We start from the raw sequence: 23,675 nt of genomic DNA on the forward strand, positions 1-23,675 counted from the left end.
TGATGCCAGACAGTCCCGTTCCTCCCCGTGTGTCCCTGGTTCCTGTCAACCTGCGCCCCAGTGCTAGAGCTCCGAGGGCGTTAGTCCAAGTAGGTCCATGCCGGGCCCTCTAGGGGGTACTCCTGGGACTCCAGAAGCCCTCCTCACTCAGCCGAAATCCCTGCTGGTTTTTACAGCCAGAAGTTATGAGGACTTGTCTTCCTGGCACTGGAGCCCTGGGCTGGGGTGTCTGGTGTGGAGCTGGGACCCCTTGCTCCTCAAGTGGGACCTCGGCAGCCAAGATATTTCTCTGAGTTTTAAACCACCACATGTGGTTGTGGGACTGGCCCATTCCACATCTTGCCCCTTCCTGCCATTATCAGTGTGGCTTCTCCTTTAAATCATCCCTAGTTGTAGGACTTCCATTCGGCTAGATTTGAGGCAGTTCTGAATGATGGTTATTCCATAGTTTAGTTCTATTTCTGATGTGATTGTGGAAGGATTCAAGCTGTGCATTTACCTACATTGCCATCTTGATGGGAAGTCATACTGTAATTTTTTTTATGCGTGAAGTAGTACGATGTCATTTGAATGTAGGCCGTTAAAGATGAATACCATAACCCTACATCAACATCTAAAAGAGCTACACCTAATATTCTAACAACAGAGATAGAATGCCGTAATTAACAATACTCAATTAATCCAAGAAAAGGCAGAAAAAGAGGAAAACTCAGAAAGAACAGATGGCACAAATAGGAAGATGGTCGGCTTCCTCAAACCTGTCTCAATTAATTAAACATAAGTTCTGTACACAGTTCCAATTAAAAGACAGAGGTTATCAGATTAAATTAAAAAGCAAGACCAATTATATACTGCCTTCAAGAAACACACAGTAAAAATAAAGAAACAAATAGGTGAAAAAGAAAAGAATGGGAAAAGATATACCAGTGTAACCCTAGTCAGAAGACTGTGGGAGTGGCTAGATTAACATCAGACATAGTAAATCACAGAGCAAAGGATATTATCAGGGGTAAGGAAGGTAATTTCCTAATGATAAAAGAGTCAGAGGGCATAATAACCTGGAATATTTACAGTTTCAAAATATATGAAGCAAAAACTGATAGAATTCAAAGAAGAAAATAGACAAATACACAATTATAGTAGATTTCGTTGCCACTGTCTGAGTAACTGGTATTGAGTAGGCAGGAAATCTTTAAAGATACAGTAGGTTTGAACAGCACTACCAGCCCACTAGCCCTGGTTGACATTTATAGAACACTCCACCCAGCAACAGCAGAAAACAGACTCTTCTCAAGTGCACATGAAGCTTTTCCAAGGTCGACCGCATCCCGGGCCATAAAACAGTGCTCACAGACTCAGAAGGGTTCAAGTCACACGCCGCGTGCTCTTTGATCACAGTGGAATTGAAGTCGATACAATGGAAAAAGAGTTAGGAAAGTCCCCCAAATTTTTGGAAACTAAACAATACATTTCTGAATAAGCCCATAGATCAAAGAACAAATCAAAGTAGAAATTAGAGGACATTTTGACCTGAATGAGAATGAAAACACAACATATCAGAATTTGTGGAATGCTGCTAACGCCGCTAAACAATACCAACAACAAACCCCAAATAAGCAGAAGCAAGGAAATGATGACGATCTCAGCGGCAATCAGTGAAACAGAAACCAGCCACTAGAGTAGAGAAAAATTCTAATAAAAAGCCAGTCCTTGAGATCAGTATGATGGGGAGAAAAAAAGAGAAGGCACAAATTACCACCATCAGCGGAGGGAGAGGCACCAGCCTAAGTCAAAACCTGGGCAGTCCTCTGGGAATGGGACTTCCGGGGGACTGCAGCCGCCCGAGGCCCCTCCCCGGGCTGCCTCACGGCTGCAGGGCTGCTGGGTCCGGAGGCCGAGGTGGACCTGGGGAGGACGAATGGGAGAGAGGAGCAAAAACGCCGGCTTCCTCAAGTAAATGGGCCCTGGGTAGTTGCAGACCTGTTGCAGAACTCTCAGGGATCTGAAACACTTGGTTGTGACCCTTTTTGCCCGAGTTCTGTGGCGACGCTGTGAAGACAGCTCCCCTCTCTGTGACATCCTCCCCGGAGCCCTCCCCCCCACCTTCGCCAGCACCGAAGTGCTATCGCTGTGGGGCTTCAGTGAGAGTGTGTTTTGACAGCTGCTGCGGAGATAGGGTCGCATGGCCAGGGTCCTTCCTGAGTGGCCTGCATATGGTGAGACCCAGTGGAAGGGACGCACGAGAACTGAGCCACCTGTCTGTGTTGCTTTGCTGCTTTTTCATGTCCTAGGTGGACAATCAGCTCATCGGCACCACTCAGCCCTTCATGCTCTACGTGACTCCCCTGAGCAACGAGAACGAGGTCGTCGAGACAGGCCCCGCCGTGCAGGTGAACGCCGTGAAGCTCCCGAGCAAGAGCGCGCTGACCAACATCTACAAGGTAGGCGGCGGGGCTCCGCCCCTCGGGAGCTTGATCTGCCCCCTCAGGGCAGGCAGCAGGGCGGCAGTGCCGGGCGTGGATGGAAGCACGCCTGCCCGTGGGGTTGAGGGGCCAGTGGCTTATTAAATTGTGCAGAGGAATCGGCACTTTAGATTCTCAACTGTGGGCTCGATGACCTTGCAGGCAGTAGCTCGGAATCCACTGGGGCCGGAGTCTGTGGGAAAGCAGAGCATCTCCTGGACCGATGCGGACCAGGCGTGACCCAGATAAATCATTAAAACGGAGTAACCCGGAAGACTGCTGAAAAGGGCAGGGGAGGCTTCTGACCTTGGGACTGACATCTCCGGTGTCAGCTGCCACGCCATTTGCTAAAAGCGGACAATTCAAGTAATACATTTTCTCTCCTGGAGAAGTCTGCATGTACAAGCTAGCTGTTACGGCAGCAAATTCTGGAAAAGTAGGAGATAACAAAGGGGTTGCATTCCATATTTCTGGTCCTTTGTCACTGGGCTCAGGAGGCCAAGCCTCAAGTCCACCAGCCGGTCCTGCTGCTCCTCAAACTTGCTGCCAGCCATGTGAGCTCAGCACCGCGCAGTGCTCCCACCACCGCACATCTGAAAGCACCCAGGCTAATGAGACGCAGGTGCCCTCGGAACCAAACAGTGGGGTGGTGGATTGTCTAAACATCTGGAATTTCTGGCTAATTGTAGCAGTGCAGAGAGAGATGAGCCAGAAATAGTTTGGCAGCAGGGCTATAAAATCAGGTTGAGCGAAGAAACCGTGTCCTGTCATTGGGGCCTTCTCAGTGGCACAGAAAAACAGCTCTTTGTGGGGTTCACACTGTAAATCAGACTCTCTTCATCTCCAGCATCTGATGATCACGGCTCAGAGGTTCACGGTGCAAATCGAAGAGAAGCTGCTCCTCAAGCTGCTGAGTTTCTTTGGTTACGATCAAGCAGAGTCAGGTAATGCCGGACATTCTAGGTTTGTATCTGGGAGTCGGCCCATGGATGGCACCTTCCAGCCCGCTTGTGAGCACAGGGCTTCCGAGTACCTGGCAAGCTCCCTGTCCCCTTCTCAGCCCGGACTAGGAAGGGTCGTGTTTCAGTTCTTCTCTTTCAAAAGTATTGCTTGTGGGCAGATCGGGGTGTATCTGTGCACGCAGGTAGCCGCTCAGAGGCGTCCTGGAGCTCCCGGTAGTAAGCCTTGGGAGGCACTGTGCTCTCTCTCCTTGCTTTGCGTTGGCAGACTCCTCTGCTCCTGGCGGGCAGGCTGGCAGGAGCTGTGCTCGTTATTTCACAAACCACTTTGTTTCCTAACCTTTGTTTCTGCAGCAGACCGGGGCCAGGGTCAGAATTCCCTCTGGCAGTTCCTTCGGTATAGTTGGGGGAAAAAACCAGCTAGCCTCAGTCCCTTAACTTTTTACATTCATCCCCTTATGCTTTACAGAGGTTTCTAGTTACTTTGCTCTGCTTTAGAGAGGGGAGTAAGATAAACTGTTGAGAAACCTAATTTTCCAGCAGCGCTACAGAAATAATTTAGCTGTTGTCTCTTTATTTTAGATTCCTCATCGTGGCCTTTGCAAGACTATTTACAGCCTAGAGGAAGTCAGTAATGCTTAGTCTCTTGAGGACCAAAGTAAAAATTGAGCCTGAAGAAGTGATAAGATAGAGACAGTTATGTTTACTGCCCATGTTGGCTGGAGAAAATAAAAAATCCCTGGGACGTGTGCACATATGACATATATATGTACCGTGCAAGCGAAGTATTTTTGCCCTTTTTTAAAAGATTTTATTTATTTTATTTTTTTAGAGAGGGAAGGGAGGGAGAAAGAGAGAGAGAAACATCAATGTGCGGTTGCTGGAGGCCGTGTCCTGCAACCCAGGCACATGCCCTGGCTGGGAATCGAACCTGGGACACTTTGGTTCACAGCCTGCACTCAATCCACTGAGCTACTCCAGCCAGGGCCGTGTTTTTGCCCTTTTTATCCCAGACTTGGAATTTATGCCTTAGGTGTATTTGGGATCAAGAGCAGGACGCTCTCCGGTTAGTGCTGGTTCCCACTCTGGGCGGCACACCAGTGTCTGTTTATACTCAGTCTCTTGATTGAGAGTCTGCTCTCCAGGTACTTGTCTTCGGTGCCACCTCCCTCGGGAGTTTCGCTTTGAAGCTGATTGGGCACGTTCTTCCTGTGAGTCGCTGTGGATGCTGTCTCCCACCCCTACCGCCCCCCCAAGTGTGGTGGAGGGGACCGAGACTTCTGCCAAAGCCTTGCCCGCCGTTTGTCTGAGCGCCTGCCCTGCCGTTTCTGTGCCCTGAACACGGATGAGCGGGTCTCCGTGGCAGTGCCATTTCTTCTTACCTGTTTCTTTTTTCTGTGAATAGAACTATAATAACTTAAAGCATGAGTTTATTTGATAATCAGTGCTTTAATGATCTTCGTGTAGTGTCTTTGGTTTTATTTCCAAAGCACCTGAAGCCACGTGAAAATAAGCTGCCAGGGTGGGTGTGGGCGCAGCACCACGTCAGAGAGCCCGCCGTGGGGTCTGAGCCCACGTCATCCCCTTTTCTCCATGAGATGACACGTGACAACACGCCTGACGGTGCTGTTCTACAGGTGCTCACCGTCCGGGGGCGAGGACACTGCCCGTCCTGCCGCCGTCGTCTGTAGCCTGCAGCCCGTGGCTTTTTAAGGCGCCGTGTTTTGGGTGCATCATTGCTCATGCCGCTCATTGCGATTTGGCCAGACTGCATTTCAAATGCTTATTTGGTGATCATCTTATGAAATAAATTCAGGAAATCTCAGTCATTTATAATAATAATAATAGCAAAAGCAATAACAATATGGTTTTTAGAAAACTCTTTACCAACAAACACACCTGCGACCTCTGGCTTTCCCCCGTGGATTATTTTGCCCAAAGATGATGTCTGCCACATGGTATAGGGGCAGAAATCCAAAGATGAAGAAGCTATTGTACTTTTTTGATAAACAACATGAAACACATCTCCTTTACTGAACCCTGAAAACTAAATTTAGAAAGAGATGCTTACTTTTTTTTTTTTTTAAGATTTTATTTATTTCTTTTTGGAAAGGGAAGGGAGGGAGATAGAGACAGAGAGAGAAACATCAATGTGCGGTTGCTGGGGGTCATGGCCTGCAACCCAGGCATGTACCCTGACTGGGAATCGAACCTGAGACACTTTGGTTCGCAGCCCGCGCTCAATACACTGAGCTATGCCAGCCAGGGTGAGATGCTTACTTTTTATGTGAGTTTTAAAAATGTGATTGTAATGTCCGAATCATAAGACTTCAGGAAATTTATTTCTGATGAAGCACTTCTGTCTTTGTACCAGAGGTTGAAAAATACGACGAAAACCTCCATGAAAAGACGGCTGAGCAAGGCGGAACGCCAATTCGCTACTACTTTGAGAATCTCAAAATCAGCATCCCCCAGATCAGGCTGAGCGTGTTCACCTCCAGCAAGCTGCCCCTGGATCTCAAGGTGAGCTGGTGTCTGGGTGAGCCGTGCAGAACGACTTTTCCCTGGGAAGGAATGAGCCTGTTTGCTCTTCGCTTTTTCTGCCCAGCATCATCTGTAGCAGACATTTTTATAGGTTTCTTTTTTTAGAAGGTTTATTGACTCATATATGTGTGTTGTATATATATATATATATATATATATATGTACGTATATATACAACACACATATGTATTTTTTTAAGTGTTCAAGTGTGACTTTGCTAAAGATGGAGGCGTAGCAAGAGTGAACACAGAACTACATTAAAGCCCATCTGCCCTCCGCTTAGCTCTCGGCTCATCTCCGTGAGGTGAAAGCCCCCTCTCCTAGGGCCGCCCCCAGACCTGAGAGGAAAGCTGCAACCGAGACAGTGTCTTCCTTTGTGCCTAAGACCCGCCTGCTCTTCTGGTCCTCTTCTCCTCTCTGTGTCCGCCTCGTCTTGAATGGTTGATGCCAGAAATGTCTACAACCTCAAGGAGGACGTGGCCGCATCCCCACTATGCCCAGAGATGTGGCCTTGCCTCCCCTCATGCCAGCGCATGACACTCCTCCAGGTCACCATGACACGTACCCGGCAGGTCCCTCCGGAAACCATCTCCATTTGCTGCAGTGAAATCTGTTTTAAGAAGGGCCGGGGCTGGGGTTCAGATCCAAGCCTGTCTGACCCCAAAGCCTCTCTCCATGTTCTTTTCCCACACCACGCCGCCCCGCGGGATGTAGGGAGTCAGAGCATTTAGAGCCGGAAGAGCCCCAAGGGGTGCCCTTGCTCAGTGAACAAGGGTGTCGGAGCTGCAGCGTTTCGTCCCTCACGCCCGTGTAGGAGGGGTCGCAGCGGGAAGAGAACCCAGGTGGCTTGTGGAAGGTCTTTCCTCAGGCTGACTCTGTGTGCAGCTTGCACCCGTTGCTTCTGGGTCTCTGCCTCTGTTGCACTTGAAGATGGTTATCAAGTCACTCCTCGCCCCTGCTGCCACTAGCCACCAGTCTAAGGCTTTTCCGTTGCCCCGTGCTCCCCCCTTTAAGATGCTGCAGGACGGTTTGTCTTTCAGAACAGGATGAGCTAGAGACACCCACAGGTAAGCAATAACCCTGGAGTAGTGCGTTCAGAGGCCTGCAGGAACTGTGCTGGTGATGCCAGTCCGAGGCCCGAGCGGCGGGGACCGAGGCCCACGGCGTGCGTGCGCTCCATCCACAGGGGCAGTGCGGCTCCGCTCTAGCCAGTGGTTCCAGGGGACTGTGAGCCCGGTCCTGCCAGATCTTCAGATTTTCAAAGTGAAGCTGGAAATCTGGGTTTTTATGTGGAATCTCCTGGTTTTTAAACGTTGGCAACCAATCTGAGTTCTTCTGTTTTTTTTTTTTTAAACCCTGTGGGCCTAACAAAACACATGTGCGGGCCTCATGTGGCCCACGGTCTGCCAGCTCACGACTTCTAAAACGGACTTGCAGGTAACGAGACCACGGTCTGGTCAACATTGGATCGTACTGGGGGAAGGATGGGGCACGAGCGACTGCTTCCTGAAGGCGGCGGCCCGGGTCCGAGCCGTGGGACGTGCTGGCCGGGGCCTGGGGAGCAGGAGCTGCTCCTGCAGCCGTCCTGGGAACAGGGCACGGTGCCCTTCCCGGCGGGCTGTCCCTCCCGTCTGCTTAATTTGCTTCCATTTCATGTTTCCCAGGAGACTGGAGATACTTATAAATAGCATGGGAGTAAGGGGAAAACCATGGGAAAACCACTATCTTGCTAATATCCACAAGTATCCACTTGACTTACGTGACCCTTTGGAATGGGTTTGTTTGATAAAGTACATATTCCCCCCAGAACACTTGGCATCCACCCAACAGACCAATGTTAAGCATTTCCTGAAAGTGAAGGGCTTCTTGTTTTTTAAATCGTCTGACTAAGAAACACAGACACCTAAATGTTCCTTTCAGATTGCTCCCAGCAGAAAACTCGCCCCCGGGCTGACAAACGCAGCGGGCTGATCCCCTCCAGCGGAGGCAGCGCCAGACCCCCGGTTGCACGGTCTGGACGCGCGCATGTGCTCTCTGCACACAATAGACTGGGAACCGTTCGAGGCGAATGTTTCATTTGGCACTCTGTTTAGGGAACATTTTTTAAGGCATTCTTCAAATGATTGTTAAGTGAATTTAGTGGAGCAGCCACGTTATGAGGTGTGGGGCGGGGGGCCACTCTGAACGGGGTACGTTCATGTTTCAGGCAGGGTGCTGGGAATTGGGACCTCGGAGTTAAATTCTCAGCTTGTGGAAGTCACCGTTTCACTGTGTCTTGAGTTCTCCTGGCGGAGTCTGGGTCTCATAAAATAATGTCACTTATTCAGAGAGTTTCCTAACAGACTAATACCCCTTCATTAGCCGCTCTCAGGAAGAGCGAGCGGCGTGCCCTCGGGTTGGCGTGCAGCGGCTGGAAGGGTGTGCTTAGGAGACGGAGCCCCCCCCCCGGAGCAGGCAGCACCGGAGTCTGCCTGAACGGTAACCCCGTCTTTGGTGCTGAAGGGGTAATTGCCTCGATTCCCTCGAGTCCGGCCCAGAAGTGAGGCTGTCAGAGACCTCAGAGCGCAGCCTCTTCGGGTGCACGCCGCGGGCGCGGTCGTGCAGGTAGCGCGTCTGCTCCCAAGGGCTCCCGGCAGTCTCAGGCGGATTCCTTCCTCCGCGGAGGGCGAGGGGGGGACGACAAGTTCCATTTCACAAATGCAAAGAGGGGAGCACGGCACCCGCTCCATTATTCATTCCCCCAAGTCTGCGTGGCAGAGAGTAGCGGAGTCCTATCGAAAATGCCAGGTAGCTCACATGTTCTCTTTTTTTTTAAAAGAAAGATCAAAAGAGGCCAGGAGCCTTTAAAAGGTTTCACAAGGTGGCCCACAGCAGTCCTTTTCCCATTTGGAGCATGGGGGCATTACAAAAGAAGGGCTTTAATTGAGCAATCTAGTTTGGAAGAAAAGCCACATTTTAATGGTCAGAGAGCAGGAGGGTGGGGGTGAGGGGGGATTTCAAACAAAGACACTATTTAAAAAGCCTAAAACTGTCTTCTCAAAGGCTTGAAATAATTTGTTGGGAAACTTCAGACCCTTTACTTTTTTCCTCCCCTTCCTAAATAAAAACCAGATTTGTTAAAGGAAAAAAGATCCGGTATTGTTAATTGTATTCCAGAAAGTGCCAGAGAGGGAAATATCCCTGTAGCCTTAAACACCGTCCCCAGAGGGAAACGGGCAACTACCCTGCTCCACATAAACAGTCTCTGTGCACCATAAATAAACCTTTAAAGAATGAATTCCAGACAGCTTTGTTTGGTGCAGGATAAACTAGGAGAGGAAAGGACGTGGCCCGGGGGCCGGCTGGTGATCTGGGAGCCTGTGGCTTATGGACAGGTATTTCTTCTTTCGGCTCGATAGAGTTTCTGGGAGACTGCGGTGGCTTTTGTCTGGCAGAGGTAGGAGTAGACAGACACTTTCGTATTTTTATTAGGAACTTGTGAGCCCAGATTGTTTCCCCCAGAATCCATTTTATAACAGGAAACTGCTACTCCAGTAAAGAAGCACCAGCTTTGTGTTTGATCGGTCCTTCAGTGACTGCGTCTGAGGAAAAGTCCCGCTGTGCTCTTGCCCTCTCGTCTTTCCTACGCTGACCAGAACCGCCTGAAGGTGGCAGGGTAATTCACACCAACAGCTGTGTCTCAGCTTTTTCAAATGTGGGGGCCCGGAGGCAGTACATGACGAGGCAAAGAGCATTTTGATTGAAGGGCCAGAACATCTCCTTGGTTCAGACGAAGCACAGCAGCCGTGCAGAAAGGGGGTAGGTCTCTGGGGAGGCTTTGGACAAGCACAGGTTTCAGAGTCTGTGCTGGTCTGTGCGGTTCCTCCTCCTCCAAGTCTGGCTGCACCGAGGAAGCTGGGGCACCAGCTCCTTGCTTCAGCCTTTGTTTCGGTCTCGTTTCCTCTTCTCTGGGAAGAAAGCGGAGCTCAGAGGTGCTGGCCAAACGCTGAGCTGATGGCAGTACCTGGCTCCCCAGCACGTTTGTTCCGTGGCTCTGAGCAAAACAGTTGAGCCCACTGGACCCCAGCTTCTCTGCCAGTGAAACGGGGAAAAGAAAGCGTGTTTGTCATTGCATCACCATTCACCCCCGGACGAGTGAGGCACACGAGAACGCACGGCAGCGAGGTTTCAGGAGAAATGACAGAACCCTCCGTTCTGGGCTCCGTGCTCTGCACCTAGTAGGTAGTTGCTGCTGTGAGAACGAGCGCGTTCAAGCCTCGGGTCTGCTGGTAACTGTCTGCGCCAGGTCAGGCTGACCTCCTGACACTTCCTCGGTTTACCTCTAATAAAAAGAACACGGTTACGCTGGATTAGCAGGCCAGTCTGAATTAATTTGAGGATGCTTTTAATCTCTATAACGTTCCGTTCCCCAGGTACTCGGTAGGAGGTCCTGGGTTGACTTCCCGAGGCACCGAGTCCAGTGGCCTCTTTTCCGCCCTTTGCAGGGTCTCAGGCTCACCTGGTGTTCCTGACCGCTCGGCGTCCGTCCTTGCCGTTTTCCTCTCCCTCCTCCGCTTGTTTCTCCTGTCTGCTTCCGTTTCCTTTTGTTCGGCTCCTCCTGCTTCTCACCCGAGTGTTAAAGGCCATTTTTTTCCCCTCTGAACTGAACTGTCTGGTTATATCACTAGTCCATTTTTTAAAGTCACATGATGAGTCTTATCTCCACTCACTTTAAAAGCTCTTGTGTAAGTTTTGTGTGTGATGTAATTTGCAGGCAGTTTTCCTTTGGTTTTTCATTTGTCTTTTTGCTGTGCTTTTGGTGTGTGTCTGGTTTTCTAGTCAGACAGAAGCTTTCCATGTTGTCAAATTTATCAGTCTTTCACCTCTTCGAATCTGAATTCTGAGTCACAAAAGTTTCCTTTTCTCTGGTTTTGGAAAGGGTCATCTTCAGTCACATGACTTCATTTCTATTATGCGCATGCTCTGGTTCTCAAAGGCTTTGAGGCAGACTCTGAACATACCTGCTAAAATATTAAAGAATAAGTAAGAAAATAAAACAGAAAGCCCATTAAATTGCACGTGAAATTTTACTACAAAGACATGTTATTCAGTGGGAAATATATAGGTGTTTTAATAAGTGCTGTTAGACTAACTAGATAGCTGTATAGGAAAATGTAAAATTTGGTGCATTATTCATACTCTACATAAGGATAAATTCTAAGTGCATCAGAAATGTACTAACATTATTAGCATGAATAAGTGTTTTCACATTCAAAAAAGAAGAAGAATTTGGCATGCTCTCTAAAATCCTTGAAATATCAATCATGCTAAATAAAAATATAATTGGAAAATAAACCATAACCAGAAATACTTAACTTGCTCGCAGCAGACCCAGTTTAGCTGAGAGCTACAAGAAAAGCTAGACTGAAAAACCAAACCAGACCAAACCCAGTAGCCTGTTTGAAGGTATTGGAAAGCTACCAAGACAGACAGGCTCGAGGGTTCCAGGTTTTGGGGGGGTGGGGCGGAGCTTGATAAGGTGAGCATAACATTTACTCTGCTTTTATTCTTGAAACATTTCTGATTTGTCCGTGTAGTGGGGAGAACGGTAGAGAAACATTTCCGATTTGTCAGTGCAGTGGGGAGAAAGGTAGAGAAACATTTCTGATTTGTCAGCGTAGTGGGAGAACGGTAGAGAAGTCAAGCAGAAAGCAACTGCCAAAGGCAGAAGTCCGAGTGAAGCTTCTGGCAGTCTCATGGGGCTGGCAGAGCAGGGTTGGACTTCTTTGCTACTAAGACAGCTGGTAATTGAGGGGCTGATGCATTACAGAGAAGAGTCAGGTGGAAAGAAGACCCCAGTATTCTGAGCTGCTTTATTTGTTGAGACAGGTGCCACTTTCTATGTAAACTAGTCAAAAGCCAAGCAAAAAGTGGCAGCCAAAAGACTGAACACCTAAATAGACCTTTGAGCAGTTTCTTGGCGCTGGGCAGAGTAAAAATGGAGGAATAGAACTGGTTTTCAGTGGAGACCACTGAAGGGCTATACCAGGCCTCTATACAGACTGAAATACAGCCTGAGAAAGCACGAATCCTGATTGGATTAAGCCCCTTTAACTGCGTGCCAGAAGCTGGAGACTCATCCAAGGTCCCTGTAAGTTTTCATACAAAACGCTGCATTCAATCTCAAAGTATCTGACTACCAAGAAATAGGACCAACAGAAAACACAGACTCTAGAAACAGACCCGCAAAAACCAGTTACATTTCTGCATGTGAGCACCAGTTACAGCGAAAAGGAATATTGGAAGGATGTCACTTACTGGAGTGTTAAGAAAGCATCAAATACAGTATCATCATCTGTTACCAAATCAACCCAAAACTGAGTGGCATAAAACAGCCGTTTCATTTGTTCACAATTGTGCGGGTCAGCAGTTGGGGCTGCAGTTAGCTGGGTGGGCGGTGCTTCTCTTGCACTCACCCGTGGTTCTTCACGTGGCCGTGGTCATCGGGCCATCAGCACAGACTGCATGATGCGAGATGCCTTCATCCCATGTCAGGTGGTTGGTTGGTGTTGGCTGTCAAAAGAACCTCCTCCCCAGGGGTCACTCACCTCCAGGGAAGCCAGTCTCAACCTCTTCACGTGGTGGAAGCAGAAGAAGGGAAGGGCACAAACGCTACGACCTCTAGAGGCCTAGGCTCAGACGTCACAGTGTTACTTCCCCTGCGTCTTACTGGTTGAAGGAAAGTATGATGTCACTGAAGGTTCACGTGGAAGGGAAATAGACTCCGCCAACAGGAGAAGATGCAGAGGGCTTATGGCCATTTTCAGTCTACCACAGATGCCTGAGAATAACAAAGTGTGTACAAGGCCTCTACACAGGAAACAGTCATTGAGAGAAATATTAAAAGACCCAAATAGTTAAAGGGGCATACCATATTAATACGTTGGAAGATTCAGTATTGTAAAGTTGTCGTTTCTCCTCAAACTGATCTGTAGGCTCAGTCAATCTTGCTGAAAATTTCAGCACTTTTTATATAGCAGATTGTCAGGCTGATTCTAAAATTTACTTGGAAAGAAAGAGTGTGAAGAGTAACCGAGGTAATGCAGACTAAAGAGAACAAAGTTGGAGAACCTGCACTGTTAGATTTAAAAAATTATTATAAAATTGCAGTAATTAAGATAGTGTGGTATTGGCAGAAGGCAGGAGAAAATGAAATAGAAAATCCAGAAACAGATACATAAATACAGTCACTTGAAAACCCGGAATTATCTTCTGGATGGTGGGTCCCTCATAGTACTGGCTTCCCCCCCTAGGTGAGTGTTCTAGGAACCCATCTGGATCAGTGTGCCAGCTGGTGGTGTTGTGAGAGGCTGTGTTTGGCTTCAGTGAATTTTTTTGAAGACTCAATGCATTTGCCCATTTTTATGATGGGTGATTTACGAGCATACCTGCCCACACTGCGCTGAGTGTTCAGCAGTTTTTGACCCAAAACAGCATAACCCTGGCGCCCCACCCTCCCTAGTCACCTGATGTTGCCCTGAGCAACTTTTTTTTTTTTGTTTCCCTGGATGAAAAAAGTCCTCAAAGGGAAATGTTTTGCCAATGTGGAAGAGGTAAAATTAAAAACCACAGAAGCATCCAAATTGATGAGTTCAAAAACTGTTCTGAGCAGTGGAAAAACCATCCATCCCCATAGGTGTGCTGCATCGGATGGAGAGTACTTTGAAGGTGACTGAAATTTAAACATGTGAGAGTTTGCACTGTACCACATGCAGGGAAAGGATGATCTTTTCAGTAAATACTAGTCAGTCAATTAGAAACCCACTTGGAAAAAAATGCATCTTGATCTCTACTTCATACCACATATAAAAATCAAGTCCAAGTAGCTTATAGATTTTAATGTGAAGAGTAAAACAATAAAAATTCTATAAGTAAACATATGGGACGATCTTTATAATCTTGGTGTGGATAATAATCTCTTAACCTGGACACGAAGATTGATAAGTTGGGTTTCATTAAAACTAAGACTGTCAGGCGCCCTTCCCTTCCCCCCAGATCTTCCCCGCACAGGCACACCTCTCCTAAAGCGCAGGGGACCCACGACACTTGAACCTGGGGAGCGCCAGGCAGCAGCAGCAGCTCCTCTCAGCCCAAGCCCCGAACCTGTCTCCAGGGCCCCCTTCCCCCGACTTTCCGGTGAGCTGACAGCGGCCCTGCCCTGGCTCATTTCTCCCACTGCCACTCGGTCTCCAGGGAGCCGGAGCAGCCCGCCTGCGCTCAGCCTGCGCTCACGTCTCTCCTGGAGCGTTTCAAGAGGCCGGAGCAGCCCGCACGGGCTCTCTGCTGTTTCCTCTTCCGTCCCAGGCCCCTGCTTGTGTCGCTGTCCTCAGCTGTAATACACGGGCTCCCAAAATAAAAAAAAAGTCTGGTCATCACAGCATTCTCAAGGGCTACAGGACTCGTCAGAGAGTGGGAGAAGATACTTATAATATATGCATTTATATTCAACATGAGACTTATGTTTAGGATGTATAAGAAAAATTCCTACAAAGCGATAAGAAAGAAAAAAAAAACAGACAGCCCACTAGAAAAATGAGCAAAAGACTTGAATAGACACTTTACAAAAAAGGATATCCAAATGGCCAGTGCTTATTCAAAGGTGATTCATCTCATTCCTCGACAGGAGAATGGAAGTTAAAGCCATAAAGATCCAATTACACACCCACCCGAGTATTTGGTTTTGAAAGAGCTGTCCATACCCAGTGTCGGTGGGGGTGTAGAGTGAGAAATTTCACACACTGCCAAAGGGAGGGCTAGCCGGTTTGCTGCTTCGGAAAACTGCTTGCCAGTGTGTATATACTAAGGTTGAATGTGTGCATCCTTCATTTAATTTGGGGGGGGGGGGCGTTTTATTTTTCGTATTTTTTAAATTTTATTGAATTTATTGGGGTGACACTGGTTAGTGACGTTACGTAGGTTTCGCCCTGACCCGTGTGGCGCAGCTGGTTGGGCCTCGTCCCACAACACACTGTCCATCAACGGCAGTGAGTTAACAGCGTCTCATTCATACACTAGCACCCATTGCAGCAATAAAAATGAATGGAGCACAGCTGCATGCAACAGCCTAGTGAATCTCACAAACTGAATGTTGACTGTAAGGCTCCACATGCAGCAACGCACACACTGATGATTTTTTAAAAGATTTTATTTATTTATTTTTAGAAAGAGAGGGAGAAAAACATCAGTGTGTGGTTGCCTCTCTTGCACCCCCTACTGGTGAGCTGGCCCCGCAACCCAGGCATGTGCCCTGACTGGGAATGGAACCGGCAACCCTTTGGTTCACAGGCTGGCACTCAGTCCACTGAGCCACACCAGCCAGGGCACAGACTGATGATTTTATTCATGTAAAATTCACAGCGGGGGGAAAACTGATTTGTGGTCACAGACGTCAGAATGGCGGTGACTGAGGGGAAGAGGGAGTAGTGACTGGGGATCCGCACATGGGGAGGGGTGCTTCCAAGACGGGGCGGTAATCTGCTCTCCGGTCTGGATGGTTCCACGGTTGTGTTCACGCTGGGAAATTCCTTGGCCTGCACATTGGGTGAGTGCACCTCCCTGTGCGTGTGGCGTGCGGGCACTTCAGTCAGAAAGTAGACCGCGACACACACGCAGATACGAAACATTGGAGAGAGTCACGCTGTGAAGCTAACAGTGTTTATTTCTATGCGTGACGTATTAGTTTGGGTGACGTATATATTTGTTCTCATATTTTACTTTTACAACTACAGAGAAAAATGCTTGCTTATACATATCAGAACCTCGGCTCTCGTGGGAAAGGTGGCATGACCTGTAACACCCATGGGATCCAGAGTTCCGTACCCTGAGAGGTCATCCCGTGGGGCTGAACAGTGTCATTTCCTGTCTTCCCTAACTAGGCCCTAAAGAGCACCTTGGGGTTCCCGCTGATCCGATTTGAAGACGCCGTGATTAACCTGGACCCGTTCACTCGGGTGCACCCCTACGAGACCAAGGAGTTCATCATCAACGACATCCTCAAGCATTTCCAGGAGGTGAGCTTCGGGGGCCCGCTTAGTGGCTGGAGAGTGTTTGCAGAATGTTCTGGAGAATGAGAGAGCGGAATGTTTGTTTGGGTTGTTTGGGAAATTCGGTTACCAAGACACTGCTGTCGAGAACCCAGTTAAACTTTCAGCTCTGACGGTTGAATTACGGGCCAGGTTGCAGCCCGTGAGGCCTGCACACGTCGGGAAAATCCCAGCACAGTGTGTTCGACTCGTGAGCCGTTAATCTTGTCCCTCGGAACTAGTCTCGGGGGCTTCCATGAGACCAGTCACGACTGCTGAGGGCTTAACTGGTGCTCTCATGATAACGGAATGCTGCGAACTCTGTACTCGCGGGGCACCGGCCTCCTTTCGGCAGCCTCGCCGATGTCGTCTGAGCTTGTGGGATCCTGCCCTGGAGTTGAACTTAAAAAAAAAAAACTTCTTTAGTCAAGTTGGACATTTTCCATTTTACATGTATCATCCAGGCCGCAAAGAGCAAAATATAAAGCCAAGGCCTACTCCTGAATGAATAGATAGGTCACGATCATGTCAAATTTATTTAGCTTTCGAAGTTAAAATATATTCTGTTCTTGCCTCCTTTTCCCCCTGCTCCCTCCCATGTTCCTGCTTTCCTTTTGTGGTGCGCTCCTTGCTTTCTCTAACTGGTGGTCATCCTGCAGAACTGGGAGGAGAGCGACAGAGCAGGTGTCACTAGAGCCTGGGACCCGGGGGTACCCCGGGGTGGGGGTGCACAGACAGCGCAGGTCACTTCCTAGGCCGGAACGTGCGCTGGCCGTCCCTCCCCCCTCCCTTTCCCTTTCCCTGCCGCACTCTCCCTGCTGCCAACGAATGCCTTTTCCCTGGGCACGGTGGAAAGGGGAGTGTCGTGGACACACTGCTGTCAGTGTGTGTAAAGAACCGTTCCTGTTTCACACCTTTCCTACCCTTCTTGGAAGCGTGTTTGAAGGAAACTTGACGAGTGTTGCAGGCAGCCCCTGGGGGGTGGGCGTCTGGGAGAAGTGCCCTGGAGCTCGTGCGTGGGCAGGGCTGGTCGGGGAGAACGGAGGTGGGTGTCGATGGGTGTCGGTGTCGGTGCCACCGGGGCCGGTTTCTGGCCTTCGAACCGGGGCCACCGCCTGCAGCTCTAACCGGCGCTGCCCTTCCTCTCGTTTCCCCCGTGTGGCAGGAGCTCCTCAGCCAGGCCGCTCGGATCCTGGGGTCGGTGGACTTTCTCGGCAACCCCATGGGGCTCTTGAATGACGTTTCCGAAGGGGTGACCGGACTGATCAAGTACGGAAACGTCGGGGGCCTCATTCGAAACGTTACACACGGAGTGTCAAACTCTGCGGCCAAGGTAAGCAAATGGTGACACTCCACTGCTGTGAACCCTGTGAGTGCTTTGCGTTCCTGTGGTTTCTTGGGCAGCCGATGGGCTGTGAGGAGCTACGTCCGTGGCCTTGCCCTCGTAGCCCACGTACACTGTTGTCCTCCCTCACCTCCGAGAACCCGGCCCCCGCCTCTGAGCACGCCCTGAGGGGTCTCCTCTGCCTTCCCGCCGCGACCACTGCCTTCCGCCAGGCCTGGCTGCCTCCTCTCCGGGCCACTGCAGCGGCCCCTGACCCCGGGCCTCCCCACGCCTCCCGCGGTGCCCCCAGAATGAACTCGCTCCCCGAAACACACAATCTGATTGCGCCGCTGTCCAGTCCGGGCTCTCCCGGTTCCTGCTCGCAGCCCACACGGTGAAGTCCCAGGTGGAACACAGCCTCCCAGAAAGCCGCAGCCCTTTAAGTCATCTGCATCCAGCGGCAGGAGGACAGCGGCACACTGCCCCTGTGTCTCGCCCTCTAGGTGGCTTTTCGTTCGTGGCCGCTTGTCCAGTGGGGGTTTCACCGTGGCACAGCTGGTTTCGTGGCAGGAGCGGAGTGGGCAGGTGAAGCTGGAAAAGGCGCAGGTGGTCGGCGGGGTGGGGGCTGCTGTTTGACCACACGCGAAAGGCCGCGGAGGTCTCTGCGCCCCGCCCCTTCCCGTCAGCTCAACAAACTTGCGGCGCTTGACCTTCCCACGAGCGAACAGGTGTGGAGGGCACCTGAGCTCTGCCCGTGGACCGTAGAGCGTCTGTGGCGCCATCCCAGGTGCGCTGCCGCCTGGGCCAGCGGGATGTGGACGAGGCCCTGCCGTAAGGAGACCCTGCTGGTGCCACGCAGAGTTTGTCCCGAAGAGCAGGCGAGAAGGTGGGGTTGACAGCATGTCTGTACCGCGTGGCCTCCGGGGCAGTGATGTGTGGGGCTGGGGGTTTATTCCTGTTTCCCAGACTGTTTCCTAGAGCTGGTCGTTCTTCAGGCATGGCAGCTTTTTCAGTGCTGCGGGTACAGCGCACCAAACCAAACGTGCGCAGTTCGGTTTGTGGCTCACAGTCGGCACCCCTCCGACTTGGAGGGGAGGTGAGAGAGACCCGTAAAATGACGGCTTGAAATCAGACCCGGGTTCAGAGTCCGGATGAGCACGCGCCCTCCGACCTTGAACCGCGTCTCACGCTGCCCTTGGAGCTTCGTCCCGACGGCAGCGCAGACCTCGTTGGTCACGGCACAGGTTCCCGCCGAACTTGCGTTACACGTGCCCCGGTGAGAGGCTTTATTTCGTTTCATTAAATTCTAGTTGGCGTAGCAAGTCTCCTTGGTTGTATAGTTTCTTTCTTTTTGTAGCCTTGAGCTGTGGTGTCATTTGAAAAATAAATGCTTTTATGCTTTACCGAGAGGCCTTTCTCGGCCTGGATTAGAAATGCGCGTGCTTTGCCGGCTCTCTGCGAGAATAAAATGAGATACGGTGTTATGGAGACTTTGACACATGCAGACTGAACAGGGGAAAAGGGTCTTCACTTGGACTCTTACACTTGCAGTGTGAACCATGCAGACTGTCGCCACTGGGACCCAGTTGGTACCTTGAGGTAAAAGAGACGAGTCACAGTCTGCAGGGGAGGAGGGTCTCAGGCACAGAGAGTGGGCAAGTCAAACTCCGCCCGGCCGGTTCTGGCTGGGAGGAGCCCTCTGTAGGTAGCCCCCCCTCCCCGGGGGGGGGGCGGGGAATGAAGAAGTTGGAAACTCACCTGTGACCACTCCCCAGGTGAGCCCTCTCGGGGTTTCTCCAGGGTCGCCCCGTGCCATGCTGAGGAGAAGGGTCGGTCCTCTCTTCGTTCTCTCCCATTTGTGGGAGTCTCACTTGTTTTCTGGTTCCTGCTCCTCCTGCAAAGCTTTCTGAAGCCTAAGGGTCAGCCTGAGAATCTAACCTGAGCAGAAAGAAAGGCCAGCATACTCCTTGCCTCCACCCTCACCCGCAAACATGTGAGAGGGCCTGGGTGACAGCGACCCTGCGTCTGCTGGAGCTCAGGTTTGACGTTGCCGTTGGGTGTGCGTGAAGGGGCTGCTTTCCGGCACCCACGGGCTCTGCAGTGGGAGCCTGCTCTGCTCCCGGGTGGCTGGGTCCCTCTTCACGCGGTTCTCTCTCTTGCCTTTCAGTAAGCTCATCAGAATTGCCACCACAGGCTGCTACTCAGAGGAATTGCTGTGCAGTGTGTTTTGGTCCCAAGACCCCTGGATGTGTTGTAAAAATTAGTCCATATTTCTCTAAGAAAAGAAAACAGACTAAAAATCACCACTGCACATTGGAGGCGATAGCTCCAAAAGCCAGGTCTGCCGCCGACGGCACGGGCATTCCAGGCCTCTGCGGTCTGCACGGACGTCGTCCGGCTGAAGACCTCCGTGTTCTCGGAGTTCTGCGGGCTGAAGTCAGACCTTTGACGTTGTTTTGGGGGAATGTTTTGCTTGCTTTTCTGTGTACGCAAGAGGAGTTCAGGGAAGTGCCAGTGGCCACCACAGTCAACTGTTGGCCTGTGGGAAGTGTCCTTTAAAGAGGGCCTGGGTCCCAGCGACTCAGGAACGGGGCCGGAGAGCATGCGCTGGGCCTCACCGCCCAGCCAGCCGCCCCACTGGGCCGCACGGGCCCAAGGGGTCCACCCCTGCTCCACAGGCTTTGCGTGGCATGGAGAAACTCCTTAAACCTCATGACATTAATCGCAATTTCTTCTGGAGCAAGGACCTACATTTTCCAATCGGATTCTTAGAGAGGTTCATGCCTCCCAAAAGGTGATGTCATTCTTGTGGACATGGCCTTGCGTATTGAGGGCAGCTGAGGGCTGATGGGCTGCTTGAGTTCTGGTCCCGTTCCTCGCTTCAAGCAGTCCTTTTCCCTGTTAATCTTGAGGGTTTTTTCTTACCCTGTGACAAGACAATGGTCATTTCCCCTGCCCCGCCGACCTGAGGAGCAGAGGAGATGAAGCGTGTGAGCGCCCAGTGGGACGCCAGGAGGGGGCCTGTTCTGTTGCACGAGAAGGCGACAGGACTGTGGGTCGTGGTTGCCCCTGGACAGGTGCTGTGAGTTGTCCACAGCGAAGTTCTAGCTCCGGGTCCGTCCCATCCACTTCTGGACTTCCTCATTATCTTTTTTTTTAAAGATTTTATGTATTTATTTTTAGAGAGGGAAGGAGGGGAGAGAGAGAGAGAGAGAAACATCAATGTGCGGTTGCTGGGGGTCACGGCCTGCAACCCAGGCATGTACCCTGACTGGGAATTGAACCTGCGACACTTCGGTTTGCAACCCGCGCTCAATCCACTGAGCTACGCCAGCCAGGGTCCTCATTATCTTTTACTGTTATTTAATTTATGTAATATTAGCCTCAAGGAAACAGGGCTAGGAGATAACCTATGCCCTTCATTTCTCTTACCCTTTTCGGCTCCTTGCCAACGCCCAGGAATCAGGTTATGGATTCCCGCTCTAAGGTGATGCAGGGGTTGGCCACCCTGCTGGGGGCCTCTGTCCCCTGACTCCCTTGCCCGGACCTTGGCAAAATGACTCTGACCTTTGAGTAGAAGCTCAAAGATCGGACCCCACCCATGAGGCCCTGGCAGGCCCACCGCTCCTGGAGCCCCTCGTGGACTGTGACCCATGTAACAAGAGCACAGCGTGCCGAGCCCTAGCACCACGTCGGGGGGACAGTGTCTCTCTGCCGCGGGGATCTCCTAGTCGGCTGTCAGGTGACCACTTGCAAGACCCGCTGACCCAGTGACCGTCACCGGTCTGCCGCAAGAATCTTTAGAACATGCAGAACCTCGCAGTCCAACCCGGGGCCCTGACCTCGTTGCCCTAGAACGTCCAATGTAAAAAAGGGCAGCGGCCAGCACAGCAGTGGCCAGCCGGTGCGAGTCCGCTGCGAACACAGCAAACGCACACCTGTAGTTGCTGTCCGGTCGGCAGCACACCCAGGGCGGGGCACACCTCGAGGTCAGTGTGCGCGCCGGCAGATGGGAAGGGTGGGAGTCGCTGCTCTGAGGTCTTTCACAGCCCGCGCGCTGGGAGACGCCCACTGAACCAATTCCCTCTCTCACATAGACTCCAGTCTCCCTGCTGTCTGTAATTATTGTGTAATATTTTCTTATACTTGCAGGAAAATTACATAGTTATCCTAAAAAAATAAAATAAAATAACAGTTCCTTCCAAACCAGCAACCCCTCAGACGTCAACAGCAGAGCAGATGCTCCCACTCCGGTCTCTGCCCCGCGTCCGCCCGGCACAGCTGCCGCCTGGTCCCCTGGGGGAGGGGAGCCAGCAGCGTGCTCAGTGTCTTCCGGCGAAGGAGAGGAGCACGTTTGATCATCACGGGACCTCTGCTCTGTCTGTCCTGCTTCCCGTTGTCTCTCCATCGCACTGTCAAGGCCTGATGGGCTGCTTTTGATCCCCGCCATGTTTTGACTTGGTGCTTACGAATGCACCTATTTTAATGATGTTCCCTGTCTTTAACTGAAACGATCTTCATCCGAGTCTGCTGCTGTTCCTTGGGATTCAGGGGTCATTATCCGCTGCGTGTTAATTGCACTGATAACTCTGGCACAGAGAATACAAGCGGTTAACTACTGCGAACTCCCCTCCCGAAGCTTACACTTCGATGTCGCTCTGTTCGCTGATGAGGGCCTGCTGGCGTGTCACTGGCGGCACAGAGCAGATGCCCAGGGGATGGCGGTGGCTGTGGTCATGCTGACGTTGGATCGGTCCTGACCAGTCCCTCTCCTGCATAGGCAGGGGGACTCTTGCGGGAACCGTGCTGATGGCGAGCACGGTTCCACTCGTGCGGTGTCCTTCGACCATCACGACTGCCTGGCCCATGGGTAGGGTAAGTGGTGTTGGCCGCATTGTATAAATGAGCAAACTGAGGCCAGAGAGGCGAGCTGACTTGCTCCAGGCCAGCCAGGCAACTGCCGACCCAAGACCTGACACTCCGCACTAGTGTCTTGATTCTTGGCTTTATTTGCACTTTTTATATACCTGTTGCCAACTGTTTGATTTGTCCTAGACAAGTCTCTCTCTCTTAAAAAAAATAACAACGACGAGAAAAACAACAAGCAAACAACCAAAAAGCCCTGCCTGGTCTCAGAACAAACTTCAATAGCGTTTAGGACAACTGGCGACAAATACAAGCACGTTAAATGTGGACGAGACATGGGGAGGGGGAGGTTGAGAGTCCAGATAGTCCCGTGGAGAACCCAGCCGGGCGGGGCTTGAGATCATGCTTTGTTCCGTGTCCTTCGTCCCTGTTTGGGGCACAGCGTGCGGGGGAGCTCCCTCCCTCGCACTGTTTCTTTATGTTCAGGAAACCAGATCGGAGGCGTAGTAGCGGCCAGTGGAAATTGACTTCCACGTCCCTGCAACCCCAGGAGGCTCCCGGCCAGCCCCCTGCCATTAGCCACCGTGACCTCGCCGAGAGCAGAGGGTCCATCTGCCTTCTGTTTACCCAACAGCCCTTGTTTGTGTGTGTCCTGCACGCAGCGTGTTTACGGGCGCAGACGAGACTAAAAGCCCCGCGTGGTCCCGGCAGAAGGTTTATCTCTGCACAGAAGAATGTCCTGAGTGCCTGGCTGCGTGGGTTCTGAAGGGGAAGAGGCAATTTATGGCTCGTATCTGCTTTTGTCATTACGTATGACTGCTCCATTTTATAGTTGAGCCGATTATCCCCATAATAGCTTTTCCATGTACCTATAAGCAAGTCATAGGTGAATGCCTTCTGATAAGCACTGGGTTTTTAGTGTATTTAAGTTGGCACAAAACTTCATGTTAAATGAAATTCACTTCAGACGGTAATCTATCCCTTCGAGAATGTAGCGTTTTTGTTTTTTTTTTTTTATTTTCAGAAAGACTTTGATCCTAAATAAGTCACCCGAGGGGTTTCTTTTTCTGGCCAAGAGGAGGTGCCTTCAAGTTGCTGTATCTAGAGAAATGACTCAAATTCTTGGCAACAGAATTTTTGTTTTATTTTCCTCCGATAACCTTGAATACTAAAAGGATTCCTTTAGTCTGAGCTCTTTTTTGGTTCGAGGCGAATTTTAGATGCCGAGTGACCCGTCAGTGACCCGCCCCAACCCGGTCAAATCTCAGCTATCTGTGGGAAGTGGAAGTGTGTCGGGCGGGGAGGGGGGGGGGGCAGGAGCGAGTGGCGGCATGAGAGGCACAGCGGTGCCCAGAGTCCCCAGGCAGCCCCCCCCCCCACCTGCGCGTGCAGCCTTGCTCACGCAGGAGCTCGGCGACGCGGGTTCTGCTTTCCCTTCTCCCCACCCTAAGCAGGCCGC

At 51.0% G+C, this 23,675-nt stretch overlaps 1 protein-coding gene across 3 annotated transcripts in view; it reads left to right on the forward strand.

The window, feature by feature from the left end:
* The window catches only part of VPS13D (vacuolar protein sorting 13 homolog D), a 226,359-nt gene that overhangs the window by 134,491 nt on the left and 68,193 nt on the right, over positions 1 to 23,675 (forward strand). For all 3 annotated transcript variants that reach the window (XM_028511940.2, XM_036025326.1, XM_028511941.2), the window contains 5 exons: positions 2,292 to 2,441; positions 3,310 to 3,406; positions 5,796 to 5,944; positions 15,880 to 16,014; positions 17,192 to 17,359. In XM_028511940.2, the coding sequence (XP_028367741.1) occupies positions 2,292 to 2,441; positions 3,310 to 3,406; positions 5,796 to 5,944; positions 15,880 to 16,014; positions 17,192 to 17,359 (699 nt within the window). The remainder of the gene's footprint in view (positions 1 to 2,291; positions 2,442 to 3,309; positions 3,407 to 5,795; positions 5,945 to 15,879; positions 16,015 to 17,191; positions 17,360 to 23,675) is intronic.

The sequence above is a fragment of the Phyllostomus discolor genome, chromosome 5 (assembly GCF_004126475.2).
Source record: "Phyllostomus discolor isolate MPI-MPIP mPhyDis1 chromosome 5, mPhyDis1.pri.v3, whole genome shotgun sequence".
Lineage (NCBI taxonomy): Eukaryota > Metazoa > Chordata > Mammalia > Chiroptera > Phyllostomidae > Phyllostomus > Phyllostomus discolor.